The sequence below is a fragment of the Rhinoderma darwinii genome, chromosome 12 (genome assembly GCF_050947455.1).
Source record: "Rhinoderma darwinii isolate aRhiDar2 chromosome 12, aRhiDar2.hap1, whole genome shotgun sequence".
Lineage (NCBI taxonomy): Eukaryota > Metazoa > Chordata > Amphibia > Anura > Rhinodermatidae > Rhinoderma > Rhinoderma darwinii.
The window spans coordinates 40620598-40640360 of NC_134698.1; the positions used below are offsets into that span (position 1 = coordinate 40620598).

At 43.7% G+C, this 19763-nt stretch overlaps 1 protein-coding gene across 1 annotated transcript in view; it reads right to left on the reverse strand.

The window, feature by feature from the left end:
* Positions 1-19763, reverse strand: part of COCH (cochlin) — a 146257-nt gene that overhangs the window by 115856 nt on the left and 10638 nt on the right. Inside the window, exon 2 of the mRNA XM_075844668.1 lies at positions 10847-10891. Coding sequence (XP_075700783.1) covers positions 10847-10891 — 45 coding nt within the window. The remainder of the gene's footprint in view (positions 1-10846; positions 10892-19763) is intronic.

A 19763-nucleotide genomic window follows, 5' to 3' on the forward strand; every position in this document is an offset into this window, starting at 1 on the left:
CGCGGTCAGCATGAGGTGATGTGGCCGGCGCTGCACTATAATAAGCGGCGGCGCAGGCACTGAAGACAGAACATATGTAAAGGATCTGCCAGACACAGCTTCTATGTCGACGCCCGTGGTTACTCAGTCTGCACCTGCTCCTAAGTCTGATAGAGTGACTCCTTATTCTATCACTCAGGCTGGGAGGCTGAGGAGTGGGAGAGCCTATCACAGCCTGGCCAGACGGAGCTAGCTCCCGCCCTCTGTCTATTTATACCTTAAAGGGAACCTGTCACCAGCATTTCACCTATTAAACCGACTATACCTGGTGGTAGTGGGTGAAAAATCATTTCTATATAACCTATAATTATCTTCTTAGTCGGCTCTGTGGCTTTAGTATTTAGCTTTTTAGTGTTCCCACACCGTATGCTAATGAGCAGAAAAGAGTCAGATCTTCATTTGAAAAGAGTCAAATCTTCGTTTGGAAAGAGTAAAATCTTCATTCCTCAAGTCTTTCCAAGTTTACTTTGCCTCCTTACTTTTGATTGACAGCTCCTCGCCTTCCCCCAGCACACAAAATCCCACGCTTATGCACTGATGTCCTCTTTTGGTGTGTGCGAACAAAGGGACACCGCATAATTACGATAAAAGGCGCAAAACGTTTGCAGACCGATATTTACAGTCGGAAGAGGAGTTTAGGAGCGGGGATAACGGCAATTAACTTTTTATAGCAGCGGCCAGTGAGGGAGAAGTAAAGTTCAATAGGTGAAATGCTGGTGACAGGTTCCCTTTAATTTCCTGCTTCTCCTTTGCCTGTGATTCTGCTTGTTTCCTGGCTCTGCTGCTGCTTGTTCTATTTGTCCTCTACTTCATATTGACCCTGGCTTTACTGACTACTCTCTTGCTCTGCGTTTGGTACCTCGTATACTCCTGGTTTGACTCGGCTCATTCACTACTCTTGTAGCTCACAGTGTTGCCGTGGCCATCTGCCCCTTTTCCCTTTGCTTCTTTGTACCCTTGTCTGTCTGTCGTGCACATAGTGAGAGTAGGGACCGTCGCCCAGTTGTACGTCGTCGCCTAGGACGGGCCGTTGCAAGTAGGCAGGGACTGAGTGGCAGGTAGATTAGGGCTCACCTGTCTGTCTCCCTACCCCGTCATTACATAATCACAGGCCCATATACCTTTTCTACCATGGTCCCTGACACACTATGGACCCCCTTGAGACCCTGGCTCAGCAAATGCAGGGCCTCTCCCTACAGGTCCAAGCCCTGACTCAGAGGGGCAACCTGCATGATGCTACCCTGGTAGTGCCCCCCACCTCACCTCTTGAACCCCACCTCAAGTTGCCTGACCGGTTCTCAGGGGACCGGAAGACTTTTTTCTCCTTTCGGGAGAGTTGTAGGCTCTATTTTGGTCTAAAGCCCCACTCCTCAGGTTCTGAGAGCCAGCGAGTGCGTATAATTATGTCCCGGCTCCAGGACGGGCCCCAAGAATGGGCCTTCTCCTTGGCTCCCGACGCCCCTGAGCTTTCCTCTGTTGACCTTTTTTTTTTCTGCTCTCGGGCTCATATTTGACGAGACTGCCTTTGCCGAGAGTCAGCTGGTAACCTTACGTCAGGGTAAGAGACCCGTTGAGGAGTACTGTTCGGACTTTAGGAAGTGGTGTGTAGCTTCTCGGTGGAATGACCCTGCCTTGAGGTGCCAGTTTAGATTGGGTCTGTCGAACGCCCTGAAGGACCTGTTAGTTATCTATCCCTCTTCTGACTCTCTAGATCAGGTAATGGCTTTAGCGGTACGTCTTGACCGACGTCTCAGGGAACGACGACTTGAAAGTTTTTGTGCCTTCTCCTCTGGCTCCCCCGTGATGGCTCCCGAGGTGCCGTTGCTTCGTTCTTCCACGGAAAACTCGGAGGTACCTATGCAACTTGGGGCCTCCGTGTCTCCCCAACAACGTAGAGAGTTCCGCAGGAAGAATGGTCTCTAATTCTACTGTGGGGATGACAAGCATCAAGTGAACAACTGTCCTAGGCGTAAGAATAAGCAGCCGGAAAATTTCCGCGCCTAAGTGACCATCGGGGAGGTCGCTTGGGCGCACAGGTATTTCCCGTATGCATGAAACCTAATAAGATCTTGCTTCCCTTTCAGGTCTATTTTGGTCTGCTACCGGCAATGCCTTCGTGGATTCAGGGTCTTCTGCTAATATTATGTATGTGGAATTTGCTATGTCTCTAGTTATGCCATTGTTTGAATTGCCTAAACCTGTCCCGGTAGTGGGTATCGACTCCACTCCTCTTGCTAATGGTTATTTTACACAGCATACACCTGTTTTTGAACTCCTTGTTGGCTCCATGCATTTGGAGCAGTGCTCTGTACTGGTGATGCAGGGATTATCGTCCGATTTGGTTTTAGGCCTACCCTGGTTGCAGATGCATAATCCCACGTTTAACTGGAACACTGGGGATCTTACCAAATGGGGTAATGAATGCATGACGTCATGTTTTTCTGTTAATTTTATTTCTCTCCCTGAGGAAGTGAACACTCTACCTGAGTTTATTCAGGACTTCGCTGATGTTTTTTCTAAAAAGGCCTCCGAAGTGTTACCTCCTCATAGAGAGTACGATTGCGCAATCGATTTGGTACAGGGGCTAATCTCCCTAAGGGTAGGATATTTAATCTCTCTTGTCCCGAACATGAAGCCATGAGAGAGTATATCCAGGAATGCCTGGCCAAGGGTTACATTCGCCCCTCTATTTCTCCGGTAGGTGCTGGCTTCTTCTTCGTAGGGACTTAGGGTCTTAGGCCGTGCATCGATTACCGAAACTTGAATAAGGTCACTGTAAGGAACCAGTATCCCCTTCCGTTGATTCCTGATCTCTTCAATCAGGTTCAGGGGGCCCAATGGTTCTCTAAGTTTGATCTACGGGGGGCTTATAACCTTATCCGCATCAAAGAGGGGGATGAGTGGAAGACTGCGTTTAACACGCCCGAAGTTCATTTCGAATACCTCGTCATGCCCTTTGGGTTGTGTAATGCTCCCGCGGTCTTCCAGAATTTTATAAATGAGATTTTAAGAGACTATCTGGGGGTATTTCTTGTAGTGTACCTTGATGACATACTGGTGTTTTCCAAGGACTGGTCCTCCCACATTGAGCATGTCAGGAAGGTGCTCCAAGCCCTTCGGGAAAACAACTGTTTGCTAAAACCGAAAAATGTGTGTTTGGGGTGCAAGAGATACCATTTTTGGGTCAAATCCTCACTCATGAATTCCGCATGGACCCTGCCAAGGTTCAGGCTGTGGCTGAATGGGTCCAACCTGCCTCCCTGAAGGTGTTACAGTGCTTCCTGGGGTTTGCTAATTATTACAGGAGATTTATTGCTAACTTCTCGGTCATCGCTTAGCCTCTTACGGATCTCACTCGCAAAGGTGCTGATCTCCTCCACTGGCCTCCTGAGGCGGTCCAGGCTTTTGAGGTCCTTAAGAAGTGCTTTATTTCAGCCCCAGTGCTGATTCAGCCTAACCAAATGGAGCCGTTCATCGTGGAGGTTGACGCCTCCGTGGTGGGAGTGGGTGTTGTCTTGTCCCAGGGTACCAGGTCCCTCACCCATCTCCGTCCCTGTGCCTACTTCTCCAGGAAGTTCTCACCCACTGAGAGTAACTATGACATTGGCAACCGTGAACTCTTAGCCATTAAATAGGCATTTGAAGAGTGGCGCCACTTCCTGAAGGGGGCTAGGCACCAAGTAACGGTCCTTACCGACCACAAGAATCTGGTTTTCCTAGAATCTGCCCGGAGGCTAAACCCGAGACAAGCTCGATGGGCGTTATTTTTTACTAGATTAAACTTTTTGGTCACCTATAGCGCTGGGTCTAAAAATATTAAAGCTGATGCACTGTCGCGTAGCTTCATGGCCAGCCCTCCTTCGGAGGAAGATCCTGCTTGTGTTTTGCCCCCAGGTATTATCATTTCCTCTGTTGATTCTGACCTAGTCTCCGAAATTGTGGCTGATCAAGGTTCAGCTCCCGGGAACCTTCCTGAGAACAAGCTGTTTGTTCCCCTACAATTCCGGCTAAGGGTACTCAGGGAGAATCATGACTCTGCACTATCTGGCCATCCAGGCATCCTGGGTACCAAGCACCTCATTGCCAGAAACTATTGGTGGCCTGGGTTGCTTAAAGACGTTAAGGCCTACGTCGACGCTTGTGAAATTTGTGCTAGGTCCAAGACTCCGAGGTCCCGACCAGCGGGCTTACTATGTTCTTTGCCCATGCCCCAGAGACCTTGGACCCATATCTCCATGGATTTTATCACCGATCTGCCTCCATCTCAAGGCAAGTCGGTGGTGTGGGTTGTAGTAGACCGCTTCAGTAAAATGTGCCACTTTGTGCCCCTCAAGAAACTACTCAATGCTAAGACATTAGCTACCTTGTTTGTCAAACACATCCTGCATCTCCTGGGGTTCCTGTCAATATTGTTTCTGACAGAGGGGTACAATTTGTTTCATTGTTTTGGAGAGCCTTCTGTAAGAAGTTGGAGATTGATCTGTCCTTCTCCTCGGCCTTCCATCCTGAAACTAATGGCCAGACTGAGAGGACTAATCAGTCTCTAGAACAATATTTAAGGTGTTTCATCTCTGACTGTCAATATGATTGGGCCTCCTTCATTTCCCTCGCTGAATTTTCCCTTAAAAACCAGGTCAGTAACTCGTCAGGGGTCTCCCCCTTTTTCTGTAATTTTGGGTTTAATCCACGGTTCTCTTCCGTTTCACCTGGTGGTTCCAACAATCCCGAGGTAGATGTCATTCATCGGGAACAGTGCACAGTCCGGGCCCAGGTTCAGAAGAACCTAGAGGCGTCCCAGAGCATACAAAAGACTCAGGCTGATAGAAGACGTTCTGCTAACCCCTTGTTTGTGGTCGGTGATCTGATGTGGCTGTCTTCTAAAAATTTGCGCCTTAAAGTACCGTCCAAAAAATTCTCTCCCCGGTATGTAGGGCCGTACAAGGTCATTGAAGTCCTTAACCCTGTCTCCTTCCGACTGGAGTTACCCCCGTCTTTTCGAATACACGACGTGTTTCATGCCTCCCTCCTGAAACGCTGCTCCCCGTCCTTGGCTCCCTCGAGGAAACCTCCTGTCCCTGTTCTCACCCCTGAAGGGGCAGAATTCGAGGTGGCCAAGATTGTGGACAGCAGGATGGTCCAAGGCTCCCTCCAGTACCTGGTCCATTGGAGAGGATACGGGCCTGAGGAGAGGACTTGGGTACCCGCCCGGGATGTTCACGCTGGGTTATTGCTCAGGAGGTTCCATCTTCGGTTTCCCAATAAGCCAGGTCCACCTAGAAAGGGTCCAGTGGCCCCTCATAAAAGGGGGGGGGGTACTGTAAAGGATATGCCAGACACAGCTTCTGTGTCGACGCCCGTGGTTACTCAGTCTGCACCTGCTCCTAAGTCTGATAGAGTGACTCCTTCTTCTACCACTCAGGCTGGGAGGCTGAGGAGTGGGAGAGCCTATCACATCCTGGCCAGACGGAGCTAGCTCCCGCCCTCTGTCTATTTATACCTTCATTTCCTGCTTCTCCTTTGCCTGTGATTCTGCTTGTTTCCTGGCTCTGCTGCTGCTTGTTCTATTTGTCCTCTGCTTCATATTGACCCTGGCTTTACTGACTACTCTCTTGCTCTGCGTTTGGTACCTCGTACACTCCTGGTTTATCTCGGCTCGTTCACTACTCTTGTAGCTCACGGTGTTGCCGTGGGCATCTGCCCCTTTTCCCTTTGCTTCTTTGTACCCTTGTCTGTCTGTCTGTCGTGCACATAGTGAGAGTAGGGACTGTCGCCCAGTTGTACGCCGTCGCCTAGGACGGGCCGTTGCAAGTAGGCAGGGACTGAGTGACGGGTAGATTAGTGCACACCTGTCTGTCTCCCTACCCCGTCATTACAACATGAGAGTGTTTTGCAGTGCGCCCGCCATGTTTTGTCTTCCGTGCCTCCGCTCATTAGTGCAGCACTGGCCGCACCACATTATCCTGACAGCACGCACTTGTCAGTACTCAGGAGTAGGGCAATGTCTGTATTACACGGCCACAGCCCTGCTCTCATACATTTATGTGTTACAATACTGAGCTGTGCTCCCGTACAGCTAAGTATGGAAATACATAAAATAACGGTATCGAACTGTTTGGGATGCACAGTATCGAAAAAGTATCGATGTTTCGATGCATCGTGCATCCCTAGTGAACACCCAGTTAGGGCACATTCAGACGGGCGTAATACTCATCCGTGTGCTGTGCGTTGAAATCAATCATAGCACACGGACCCATGCAATTCAATGGGGCTATTCAGACATGTGTGAGTTTTTTACACAGTGAGTGTCCGTTGCGTGAAACTCACTTCATGTCCTATGTTGGCACGTTTTTGCGCACCTAGTCGCCCATTGAAATCTATGGGTGTGTGAAAACCATGGACAGCACACAGACGACATCCATGTGCTGTCCGTGTTTCACTCATCAGTTACATAGAAAAGCAAAGTAATACATTTTTTTTTAAAATAAGTGCTTGCACGGACGTGAAAGATGCATGCCACACTAAAAGCACACTGATGCCAATATGCAGCGCACACGGACATGAAATGCAGGAAAAATGTTGCTTTTAATTTTATGCGTGCAAATCATCTGAATGTAGCCTAATACTGCAAATTCCTTTTCAGGCGGTCTAACTGAAAGTAAAGGCAAAGGTCATTACACATACTAGTATATTTCATGAAGAATCCAAAGAAGAAACACTTGTAACGGCTTCCGCTAATAATCACTGACACCACTTAAAGTTGTTTCTAATGCGTTTTACTTAGGTGATTATGGTACAACGAGTATAACTTCAACTTTTCTGAATCACTGGATATATACAACAAGGATTTGATACTATTGTAGCAGACTAACTTCTAGCTTTTTGGTTGGGGGGTCTCTGTAGGGTATTTCTCCTAGTGGCTGCGTCTAAACACTGGTACGGCAGGTTACAAGGCCACCTCCGCGGGTCACGGTGGGACTATCCACTACCCTTCGCGGACTCCCCAAGACGGGAGGCTATGCCCCGACATCCTTGGCTGCGGCGGGAGGTTGATATTTGGATACGCTCTGCGCCTTCGCGGGTCTACGTGGGAGCTACCCACTACACTATGAAATGACCACTATAAGGGGAATGTTGTACTCACTATTGGTCCGTTGCTGGGGTCTGGGGATTCATTCTTGCTTCCGGGGTCTGTCCTTGTTTCACGTGTCACTGTTCCCTGACACGCCACTTTCCTTTTGACACAGTCTTCAATAGCAATTCACTGCTGATAATTTAACATATGCTACACTTGCAAGCGATCTTCTGGTGGGAGTGACTCAGCAGACAGCACGGGGTTAATAGTACTTCCAGGCTGTTCCAAGCCCTATCTTCACTTCCCAGTGACAACTTATCTTCTGCTCTTTGCCTAACACAGGCACCAGTCCAATCACAGCTCTCTCTTTGGCTTCAGATCACACTAATCCAGATTCATCAGCTAACACAGTCGTCTGCAGTAATTCTCAGCAGTATCAGATCTCACACAGACGCCATTAACAGTGTGAGCATTAGGCTACACAGGTCACTTAGCTCAGGTGCTGGCTGTCACGTTGGGTTAGTGGACCCACTGGGCCGTACCGTCTTGGCGGTAAGGCAGCTGGCCAACAAGATGCAGGTCAAAGTCTATAGTTTGCATAGTACCTGTGGCAGCTCGGACAGTAGCAAGGCAGGCTAGGCAGGAACTTGGCAGCAGGTGAACGTCAGGCGTGAAAAAGCAGGACAGGCGTGGAATACAGCAGAGCACGGCTACAGCTCAGCACGTCACTAGATCAGGATACAGGAACACTGGGAGCAAGAAACACTAGGGGGTCATATGCAAGACAGACTAGGAATACACAACAAAGCTCAGGCATAGAACTAGGGGGCTGGATCCCTCTTATAGTCCAGAGTACTCAAGGGTCAAATTTCATGAACGAGGTCCGGTGCACGCGCTGCCCCTTTACGAGCGTGCGTGCGCACCCTACGGGATCCGGCAGTGGTGAGAAGACGTGAGCTCTGGCTTCTCCTGAGGACTCGTGACTGCGGCTGTCAGGGGGAGAACGGAGCTGACAGCCCGCAGCCACGGACATGACACTGGCCAGCTCCAAGGCTTATCTCTCTTGGCACCTCCTCTGCTGTCCCTCATCTCTACATCTCCAATGCTGGCTGTCTCCTCGCTACTCTCTGCATCCTCTCTCTTCTCCACCATGTCACATGGCAACCACTGACTTCCACTTCCTGTCCAACAGTTCTGTCTCCTCAGTCACTAATAATAACATGGCAGGCATACACAGGATAACACATATAGTAGGTGCAGAAAAAACAGAAGCAGTCATCACTCCAGACTAGAGGGAACACAGACTAAAAGTACCACTAAACATGAAAGATGCACAGGGAAGACAGTTCAATTTAAAACAGCAGTATCACCCCCTTACTCACTTTGCATAGAGGGTTTGCTACTGAGGAAGGAGAGGGATATTTCTAAAACGTGTATAGACTTTAAATTGTGTTCCTCACACACCGCTTTATTCGGACAGAATCTGTATATACTACCAAAAGAGACTTTTAAATGACACCTGGCGTTCTTATATTTTAAAAGGGTTTTCCGAGTTATTAAAAAAAATTGGCCAATGTAGGAATGATGCAAAATAAAAATAAAATAAAAAAACAAGCTATTATTAACCTCACAGATCCCTGTCGTTGTGTATTGACATATTGACCTTATTGACATTAGATTCGGTAGAAGGTAGGAGGGACTCGGGACCTCCATTCTAGTGGTCCTATTGGTGGGGCCCCAGCAATCAGACATTTATCACTTATTCTATGGATAAGTAATAAATGTCTTTCGTGGAACCCCTTTAAGCATAGTGGAGAGCTCACTCTCACTATGGTATGACTGCTGAAGAACTATGCTTGTGTTTATGAAACTTAAAGCTATTTTAATAAACAGGTCAGTCAGTGTGTTTGGTGTAACTTTTTAATTAGTCTTTATTAAAAATGTGTCTTTTTGAGATACAGTTGCTCTGTATTCTCTATACAGAGCATCTGTATCGTTCACGATTACCTGAATCCGTCAGACCTGAGAGGTTCAGTGTCACCGGGTCCTGCATGTCTCTGAAATGCAGAATCCACCTGTAATCTATCACATCTAGGGGCCTGTTCACATCAGCGTTGCTATCCGTTAAGGAGTTCCGTTGGGGGAACCCCTCAGCGGAAAGGCAACCGGAACCCTTAGCTTCCGTTTGCATCACTATTGATCTCAATGGTGACGGAAACTTTGCTAATGGTTTCCGTTTGTCACCGTAGTGACAGCGTTCCGTTGTTTTTTGCCTGAATCAATAGCGCAGTTGACTGAGCTATTGATTCTGTCAAATCAAAGTCGTCGGAACAGAACACCGTATTTACAACTTGAAATCAATGGGCAGATGTTTGGAGGCATTCTGCTTCTGATTTTTCAGCCGTTTTTCAGGATATTTACTGCCCAAAAAATGCACGAAAACACTCCGTATGCACATACCCTAACAGGGATGCAGCCTTTACTGGAGCACCATTTCCAATACAGCTGATTGGCAGGGGGTCTGGCAGTCGGACCTCCAATATTCAGATATGGATGGCCTGTTCTAACCATAGGTCACCAATAGAGATGATTGAATCGATTCTACACAAATATAATTCATTACGCATTTTCCAAAAGTTTCTGATTTTAGTGAATCTGAAACTTTTGGAATTCGTCCAACAGGCTTCCCAATAATGCCTTTCAGGCAGCCCTCCCTCTATCTACTACCAATTAGGAGTCATAAGTCATAGCCACTATAAACAGCCTAACTAGGAAATGCTTCTGCTTTGTAGGGATACAGATAGGAGACAGAGGAAGTCAGACAGAGATTGAGAGATAGTAAAACAGAGAATACAGATAGATAGTGGATTAGTGTCAGTGAGTGTGCTTCATAGTGAGGAAAAGAGAATAGATAGTTAGATTTACAATAATTTGATAGAGATATAGATTTTAGTGAGAGATTGGAGCCAGTCAATGATAGTATGTTAGTTAGGCATGCACAGGCAGCTATTGCTATGAGTAAGTGCTGCTAGAGCTATACAATTCTTACATTAATTTCTGAATCACCAATCTCAATATCATCATTCACAAATCTTCTTCAAGAAGAAGACCTCAGAATGTCATACATGACTTTTCAGGGAAATCGGGGTACTTTCGATTAACAACTAATTTATTTGGACTAAATCGAATCTGAACGCTGTTTTAAAAGAATTGGCCCTGTAATGAAGTTTGGGAAATTCGCTCACTTCTAGTCACCAATATTACAGTTGAAGAAGACCTCTTTAATACCTAAAAATGTAGGTGGGACTGCAGTTAAACCCTGTATTTGTTTCCCACACTTCTTAACCACCTACACTGTCACACTCACTGGTGTCTGAGAAGCTGAGATATTGAAACTTCATGCCAAGGTAATCTGGAGAACTATTTCTCACAAAATAGTAGCTCTGCAAGGTTAATAAGTCAAATATGTATTTCTTGTTTTCTGATATTTGATAGTTGATATTTTTGTTAATCAGGATAAAAATGTATCATAAACCTGTAAAAGTGTGAGAAGGAGGGGGTTACACCAGAATGTTAATGTTTTTAGTGGAGTTTAGCTTTAAAACCATTTTTGTTACCACCAAACAGTCAGTTATGTAGATCAAATATATTTGGTTATTTGTACAGATTTTTATTTAAAAAAAATAATCTCTACTAAATTCCAGTATTGGACTAGAAAGTAGACTTGACACTCACATTCTCCAGCGTTAGGGTCTGCTGCTGTTGACTGTACCAAAATGCCTAAAAAAGAAACACAGTTTAAGATTTTTTAAAATTAAAGAGGACCTGTCACCTCTCCTGACATGTCTAATTTAGTAAATATTGGATTCCACATGAAAAAGCAATTCTGGAACATACGTTTTTAGAACTCTGTGTTATGCATTCCTCTCTTATACCTCCTAGAAATGTATGGAAAAAATTGACAACTGGGTGTTACCGTTCCCCTTGTCAAAGTAATGTGTCCCTACACAGTCTCACTCTGACAGCATTGATTGGACATTGTCAGTATGTGTAGAGACACACCCCCAACTGGTCAATTTATTCATACATTTCTAAGAGGAATAACAGAGGAACAGCACAATGTAGAGTTCTAAGAAAAATGTTCCAGAATTGTTCTTTCATAAGGAATACAATTATTTACTAAAACAGACATGTCAGAAGTGGCGATGGGCCTCTTTATTGTGTTAAAATATTTATTTTTTTATCTAAATAAATTCTGTGCGGATTAATTTCATAATATATCTTTATAGGGGGTCAGAGCTTAGTTTTTCTGTTACAAAGCACCAAATCCACATAAATCCTTATGCTATTTTATATCTTTCTTTTAGGCCTGATTCAGACGAACGTGACGTTTTTGCGCGCGCAAAAAATGCGGCATTTTGCCTGCGCAAAATCCACTTGACAGCTCCGTGTGGCAGCAGCATATGATGCACGGCTGCGTGATTTTCGCGCAGCCGCCATCATTATGGCACGCCATTTGGATGTTTGTAAGCAGAAAAGCACGTGGTACTTTTCTGTTTACATTCATTCTTTTGACAGCTGTTGCGCGAAACAGCCAGTTCGCACGGAGGTGCGTGATGCGCGAAAAACGCCGAGATATTGAACATGTCGCGCTTTTTACGCAGCGGACAAACACTGCGCAAAAAGCACGGACTGTCTGTACTGCCCCATATACTTCTATTCGTCCATGCGAGCCGCGTGAAAACCACGCGGCCTGCACAGACGCAATTCACGTTCGTGTGAATCGGCCCTTAGGGTATGTGCACACTACCTATTTTCAGACGTAATGGAGGCGTTTTACACCTCGAATTATACCTGAAAAGACGGCTCCAATACGTTGGCAAACATCTGCCCATTGCTTGCAATGGGTCTTACAATGTTCTGTACAGACGAGCTGCAATTTTACGCGTCGCTATCAAAAGATGGCACGTAAAATTACACCCGCGTCAAAGAAGTGCAGGACACTTCTTGGGACGTAATTGGAGCCGTTTTTCATTGACTACATTGAAAAACAGCTCCAATTACGTCCGTAATGGACACCGCGAAAAATGTGTGCACTTGTAAAAACGTCTGAAACTCAGGTGTTATTTTCGCCTGAAAACAGCTCCGTAATTTCAGACGTATTTTGCGTTGCCGCGTGAACATACCCTTACTTTTATGCCAAAATGTAAACCGTAAATTAACTTTTGACTTACATCTTTTAGTTTACACATAGAAATAGTCCTCAGTGGCATAAATAATTCTGTATGCCTCTGAAATAAAACTGCTCATAATTCCTTGCAAGCTCAATGATTGCGGTGTGTATGTAAAAAAATCTGGTGAATGGCACAAAAACAGCCAGCAGAATTGTACATTTTGCATGTTTTTCTACAAATTTTCATCCATTCCCAGTCCGTCTGTCCATTTTTAATGGCCGTTTGACATCCGTTTTGCATCCGTTTTTCATAGCCGTTAGAAAAACTGATGAATTTCATTTGTCAGGCTTTTTTTTTGTCCCAACCCCCTGAAAACACCCAAAGGAAGGTCACATGTTCACCTAGACACTATTTACAGCTCCCCTGTAGATGATTCCACACAGCCCCCTGTATATGATGCCACACAGCCCCCCTGTATATGATGCCACACACATCTCTCCGAAGAAAGTACCACCCCCTCTTGTAGTAAGAGACTGTCTCTGTAAATTCTGGACAGTCCCGGAAAATTCGCTACAGTTGACAACTATGTACAATACCCCCTGTAATAGCGCCGCACTACCCTTTTAGTGAGCGCAACAATACTCAACATTTATTAATAAACTTCTGGCTGAATGCCCTACCCCCTCACCGATGCAGCGCCGTCTTCTTCAGGTGTGGTCTCTAGTCAACACGGGTTCTGCGAAGGTGGCGCGATGACATCATCGCGTCGCCTTCGCAGAACCCGTGAAGACCAGAGACCACACCTGCAGAAGACAGTGCTGCATCGTTGAGTGTGTAGGGCATTCAGCATCATCGCACCACCGATAGCCAGCAAGGGAACCAATAGTTCCCTTGCCTCTTGAACCCCCATGTCACAGATCCGTTTTTAACGGTTGTTACATGTATTGACAGCCGTAAAAAACTGATACATTGACTCCTATTTTTTTACGGCCAATATTCACGGGCCGTTAAAGAAACGGCCGTGTGAATACACCCATAGAACATCATTGTTCTGAAAATAGCCGTGTGAATACACCCATAGAACATCATTGGCCGTTTTTAACTTTCGTGTGAATGTAGCCTTAGGCTTTAAAGGACCATTGAAACTAGAAATAAATTATAAAAGTAATCAGTTGATAAAATTTTCCCCCGGTATTTGTCAGTCTGCAGGATTTTCTGCATGTTCCTAAAGCAAACAGTCTTGTGAAAATCCTGCAGAGAACACAGCGTTTTTATTGCTAATCTCTTAGTCAAGTTAGCAGGGTTTAACAATTTTAGTGTCCTACTATCAGGAACGTACACTGAAATATCATAGGGCCCCATAGAAAAAACTTAATATGGGCCCCAACCCCACTGAAGGCTCCTACAAGTTGACACATTTTTTTATTACGTTAATGATCACCATATACACTGAGCGAGCAGATTGTCAATATCTCTCCCCTATGCAGCGTGTAACAGATTTATGAACAGGGTGTATGCCCTGTTAAAGAATCTGGCCTAAGCTAAAAAGGCCAGTTCCACCTTTTCCAACATTTTTCTAAGTAGAAAAGTGGAGGAGTTTTTCTTTTCTTAATCCCTCGAAGTCCAAGCCGTTTTTTGCTTTTTAATTTTTCACTCCCTGCCTTCCGTGAGCCATGTGTTTTTTATTTTCCCATCAATTCAGTGGTATGAAGGCTTGTTTTTTTGCAGGAGGAGTTGTAGTTTCTATTGGCACCATTTAAAGTACCACATAATGTACTGGGAAACTGAAAACAAATTCAATGTGGTGTAGAATTGGAAAAAATTGCGTTTCCTCCATTTTCTTTTGGGTACCGTTTTAACTTTTTCCACCATGTGGTAAAAACTACAAATTAAGTTTATTCTGCTGGTCAACACGATTATGGTGATACCAAATTTATATAATTTTTTTTTAATGTTTTACTCTCACAACTATTTGTTAAATATAATTTTTTTTTTTTACCATATGCAGTGTTTATCCCCTAGGTGCACCAGGACGCAACTGTACGTCCATGTGGCCAGTGTCTTAGCACACAGGGACGTACAGTTACTGCGTGTTTCCTGGTGCACACTGTCGGCGACAGTGTGCACCGGGAACCGGGAGGCCAGCTGTCCCTGACAGCTGACACTCCACTGTATGCCGATCAGCGGCTTATTTCTGCTGATTTTGGCAATTAACCCCTTGATTGCGGTGATCGATTGCAATCACCGCATTCAGGGGTTTCTAGCTCATAGGCAGACCTCACGATGAAATCGTGAGGTTTGCAGATGGCTAGCATGGCGATCGGAGGCCAAGTAATGGCCACTGTGTCTGCCTTGTACGGAAGCCTATCAGGATCAGCCTCCTGATAGACTTCCTGCCAGAGTGACAGGATGTCACTGCCATTCACGATGTACACTGTCGATAACAGTGTCTGTGACAGTGTCGGCAACAGTGTACAATGGGAACCGGGAGGTCAGCTGTCCCTTTAATTTCGGCAATTAACCCGTTACAGAGATTTTTTTTTCCAATAATAAGTCTCTTATTATAGGGAAAAAATGAAACCGTTAAAAAACAGTACACATATTTGGTATCACCGCGTTCGTAACGACCCAATCTAAAAAACGATAACGTTATTTTTACCGCACGGTGAACGCCGCAAAAAAATCAAACTAAAAACAATGCCAGAATCACTATTTTTTGGTCACCACCCCTCCCAAAATATAGAATAAAAAGTGATCAAAAAGTCAAATGTACCCGAAAATAGTCCCCTAGTGGGGAAAAAAAAAGTTAATAAAAATGTTGAATAAAAGTGTAAAAATAAAAGTTCGAGTTAAAAAAAAAAACCAAACACTGCCTTTTTTCCTATAATAAGTCACAAATAAAAAACAATGCCAGAATCGCTAGTCACCACCCCTCACAAAACATAGAATAAAAAGTGATCAAAAAGTCACATTTAGCACAAAACAGTACCAATAAAAACTACAATCCGTCCCACAAAAAACAAGCCCTTACACCTTTTTTGACTGAAAAATAAAAAAGTTACGGCTCTCAGAATATGGTGACACAGAAAATAAATTATTTTATAAAGAAGTGATTTTATTGTGCAAACGCTGCAAAACATAAAAAACTATATACATATGGTATTGCCGTAATCGTATGGACCCTCGGAATAAAGTAAAATGGTAATTTATAGTGCATTATGAACGCCGTAAGAAATAAAGAATTTAAAACGCCAAAATCACTGTTTTTGGCCACCAAAGCTCTAAATAAAATGTAATAAAAAGTGATCAAAAATGTGCATGTACCAATAAATGGTACTAATAAAAACTACAGCTCGTCCTGCAAAAAATAAGCCCTCACACCGCTCAATTCATGGAAAAATAAAAAAGTTATGGCGTTTGGAAGGCGGGGAGTGAAAAACTAAAATGGAAAAGCAAAAAAGGATCAGTCCTGCAAAGGTTAATTAATTTCTATTAAAAAAATAAATTATTACCACGTGGGGTATTGTCGTACTCGGGAGAGATTGCGTTACAAATTTAGGGCGACTTTTTCTCCTTTATCCCTTGTGAAAATGAAAAAATTCAACATTTTAGTGGACAAAAATGTTTATATTTATTTTCACGGCCTAATTCTACTAAATTCTGCAAAAGACCTGTGTAGTATAAATGCTTACTATACCCCTAGAAAAATTCCTTGAGGGGTGTAGTTTCCCAAATGGGGTCACTTTTGGGGTGTTTCCACTATTTTGTTCCCTCCAGGGCGTTGCAATCGCGACATGGCACTAAAAACCAATCCAGCAAAATCTGCGCTCCAATCCACTAGGTGCTCCTTTGCTTCTGAGGCCGGTGTTTCGGTCCATTAGGACACTAGGGCCACATGTGGGATATTCCTAAAAACGGCAGGACCTGGGCAATAAATATTGAGTTGTATTTCTCTGATAAAACCTTCTGTGTTACACAATTTTTTTTTATTACGAATGAATTTTGGCAAAAAAAGAGAAATTTGTAAATTTCCCCTCTACTTTGCTTTATTTCCTGTGAAACACCTAAAGGGTTAAAATACTTTCTGAATGCTGTTTTGAATACTTTGAGGGGTGCAGTTTTTAAAATGGGGTGATTTATTGTGGGATTCTTATATATAAGGCCCTCAAAACCACTTCAGAACTGAACTGGCCCTTATAAAAATAGCCTTTTGAAATTTTCTTGAAAATGTGAGAAATTGCTGCTAAATTTCTAAGCCTTGTAACGTTCTAGAAAAATAAATGATGCAAATATAAAGTACACATATGGGAAATGGTAACTGGTGACTATTTTGTGTGGTATTACTATCTGTTTTACAAGCAGATACATTTAAATTTAGAAAAATGCACATTTTTGCAAATTTTCTCTAAATTTTCTTGTTTTTCATGAATAAATATTGAATTTATCGACCAAATTTTTCCACTATCATAAAGTACAATACGTCACGAGAAAACAATCTCAGAATCGCTTGGATAGGTAAAAATATTACGGAGTTATTACCACATAAAGTGACACATGTCAGATTTGAAAAAATCGGCTGTGCCACAAGGCCAAAACAGGCTGCGTCCTAAAGGGGTTATTAGGGGCAAAGAGAAGGCAGTCATGGGGTCCTTCATTAGACACCTGGTCTGCCATGACAACTATCGGCACCCCGCAATTGTGTCGCAGGGAGGCCTATGGGCTGTCGTTGGGGGCCGTACCCCACTTTCTAACGGCTTAAATGCCGTAGTCGATATTGACCGTGGCATTTGAGTGGTTAGATAGCCAGTAACAGTGCGATCGCTGTTCCTGGCCGTTAGTGCAGGGTGTCAGATGTAATACACAGCTGACATCCGCAGCGTATGGCGCGGGTTCAGCGTGTGAGCAGCTCAATACTTGTACCCCTGCAACGTGACGCATCGGCATGTCATGGTGCGCCAAGGGGTTAATCTAGTCGCTCTCTGCACAACGGTGAAGTCTCGACAACTTTGCCTGACTGTATGTCGGAAAAAGTGGAACAGGTGCTTCATAAATATGGCGCTCAATCTTAACACATTGGGGGAGATTTATTAAGAAAGATGATTCATACGCCAGCTATAATACAAAGATAGCTGGAGGAAGATGCTTCTAATTTAATAAAAGGTGCACGCCTCTTATTAAATTAGGCGCATCTCTGTCTGTCCGTTCGCTTGAAAGGGAAATCTACACCAGCTATGGGCTGGCATAAATGTCGCTATGGGCTGACATAGATGTCCGCTATAATTTACTACAGTTTCTACTGTAAATTATAGTAAATTTGTTGGGCCATGACAGGCAATGACCATTTTCTAAGCGCTACCCACTTTGTGGGTAAGTCAAGTGGGTGGTGTAAATGCATTTAAAGTCAATTTTTTTTTACATTTGAAAATTGCGAGTTTTTTTGCATTTGTGACTTTTCTACGCCAGAAAAGTTGATAAATCCCCCCCCCATATTTTCCAATGTATTTACTCCAGACAACTGGCATAAATACATTGATAAATCACCTGCTTTACTTTACAGGGTACATTCTAAAACTGACTCCCTGCAGTCACTACTAGGGCAGTCAGTTTTTTAATGACAGCTACCATTGAGCTCAATAGACGTTGTAAAAATCAGTTCACCCTAGTGGTGACTGCAGGAAATTGCTATGGTTTTAAATCTGCGTAATTACAAACTGGACAAAAGGTAAGGCCACGTTCAGATGTGGCGGAATTTCTGTTGAATTCCACTTCGGACAGTCCACAGTGGAATTCTGCAGCAGCCATTTTTTACATTTCTTTCTATACATTTTTAGGAAACTTAGTTCAGACGTTGCGGAAAAAAACTGTGCGGAAATTAGGCAGCGGTGCAGAATTTTTCCTCCACAGCATGCACCTTATGTTTCGGAGGAGCAGCAGAATTTTACTGCGGACTTCAGCCTCTGCAATGCAAAACCTGAAATCTGTGGCGAGTCCGCTGTGATATCTTCAACAAATATGCAAATGTGGTTGCAGATTCGTTGCGTAATTTCCCGAATTTGCACTAACATTTGCAGCGGAAAAATACTGCCACGGGTAAGGCCACACGGTGCATTGTTGACGCGGTTTTGTTGCGTTTGAAAACCGGTCAACTGCATGCGTTTTTTGTTTCTGTAATGCTGCAGTTCTGTTGCGTTTTTAAAGGAAATAATTGATGGACATAGTTTTCACCCGTGATGACGTTTGTTAGGTGCTTCACGTATATAGGTTATTACAATGTATTGCAGAACTTTTAGCAAAAACACAAGCAGTTCAGCAATAACTTTGGCAGCGCGGTCATTAACTGCATGCAGTCGGACATTATGAAGATGCAGTTAACTGCACCAAAAACACATTGTAATATGATAGCAGCCGTCTGTCCATAATAAACATATCACCATTGACTTCTATTGAAAAATGACTTGCTGCAGTTTAAAAACGCAACATAAACGCAACGTGAATGCACCGTGTGGCCTTACCCTAAAGAGGATTTGCTGGGCTATTTTTTTATTTTTTAATAAATTTTCTATGTTTAGTGTTTCTTTAAGTACAATACAAGATAAATAATAAATTATATAGTCACATTTAATTGACAACAGACTTCTTTAGCTTTAGGCTACACTGAGACTTTTTGTAGCGCTACTGATTGATTTTGAACTATTAACCCCTTCCCACCACAGCCATTTTCCAGATTTCATTTTCTTTCCCCACCTTCTAAAAGCCATAACTTTTTTATTTTCCCATCGATATAGTCCTATGAAAGCTTGATTTTTTACGTGACAAGAGTTGTAGTTTTTTTTGGCGCCATTTATTGTACCATGTAATTTACTAGGATACAAGAGCAAAATATTTGTCGGGTAGAAAATGAAAAAAAACAGCGATTTCACATTGTTTTTTGCTCTTCGTTTTAAAGGAATTCACCGTGCAATTAAAACGACATGTTAACTTTATTCTGCGGGTCAATACGATTATGGCGATACCAAATTTATATATTTTTGCTCTATATCTTACTACTTTTACGAGGAAAAAACTGTGAAAAATAAAGTACACGTTTGTGATACTGTCTGTTGGACCATGTATCTAAGCTTACCACAAGGCAGGCATAGATACAGGACCCCAAGCAGACAGTAATTTTATACTGTATAAGATTACTGTTGCTGGGGCCCTGTATCTAAGCCTAACATGTGGCCCTGTATCTAAGCCTACCACCTGTGTTGCTAATGGTTTTTTTTTTGTGCTACAGATGTACCCGTCTTTACATTGACTTTTAACGCATTAAATAAACAATGGCTAGATCACTTATCTTGACTTTTTCAATGACTTTTGTTGTGTGATATCACGCTGCAGCAAGTTATCAGAATCAAGTTAAAGATGGTTACATCTGTACGTCGGATTCGAGGACTATTTCGATGAAGGCTTTTTTTATTTTCAATAAAATGGTTAAT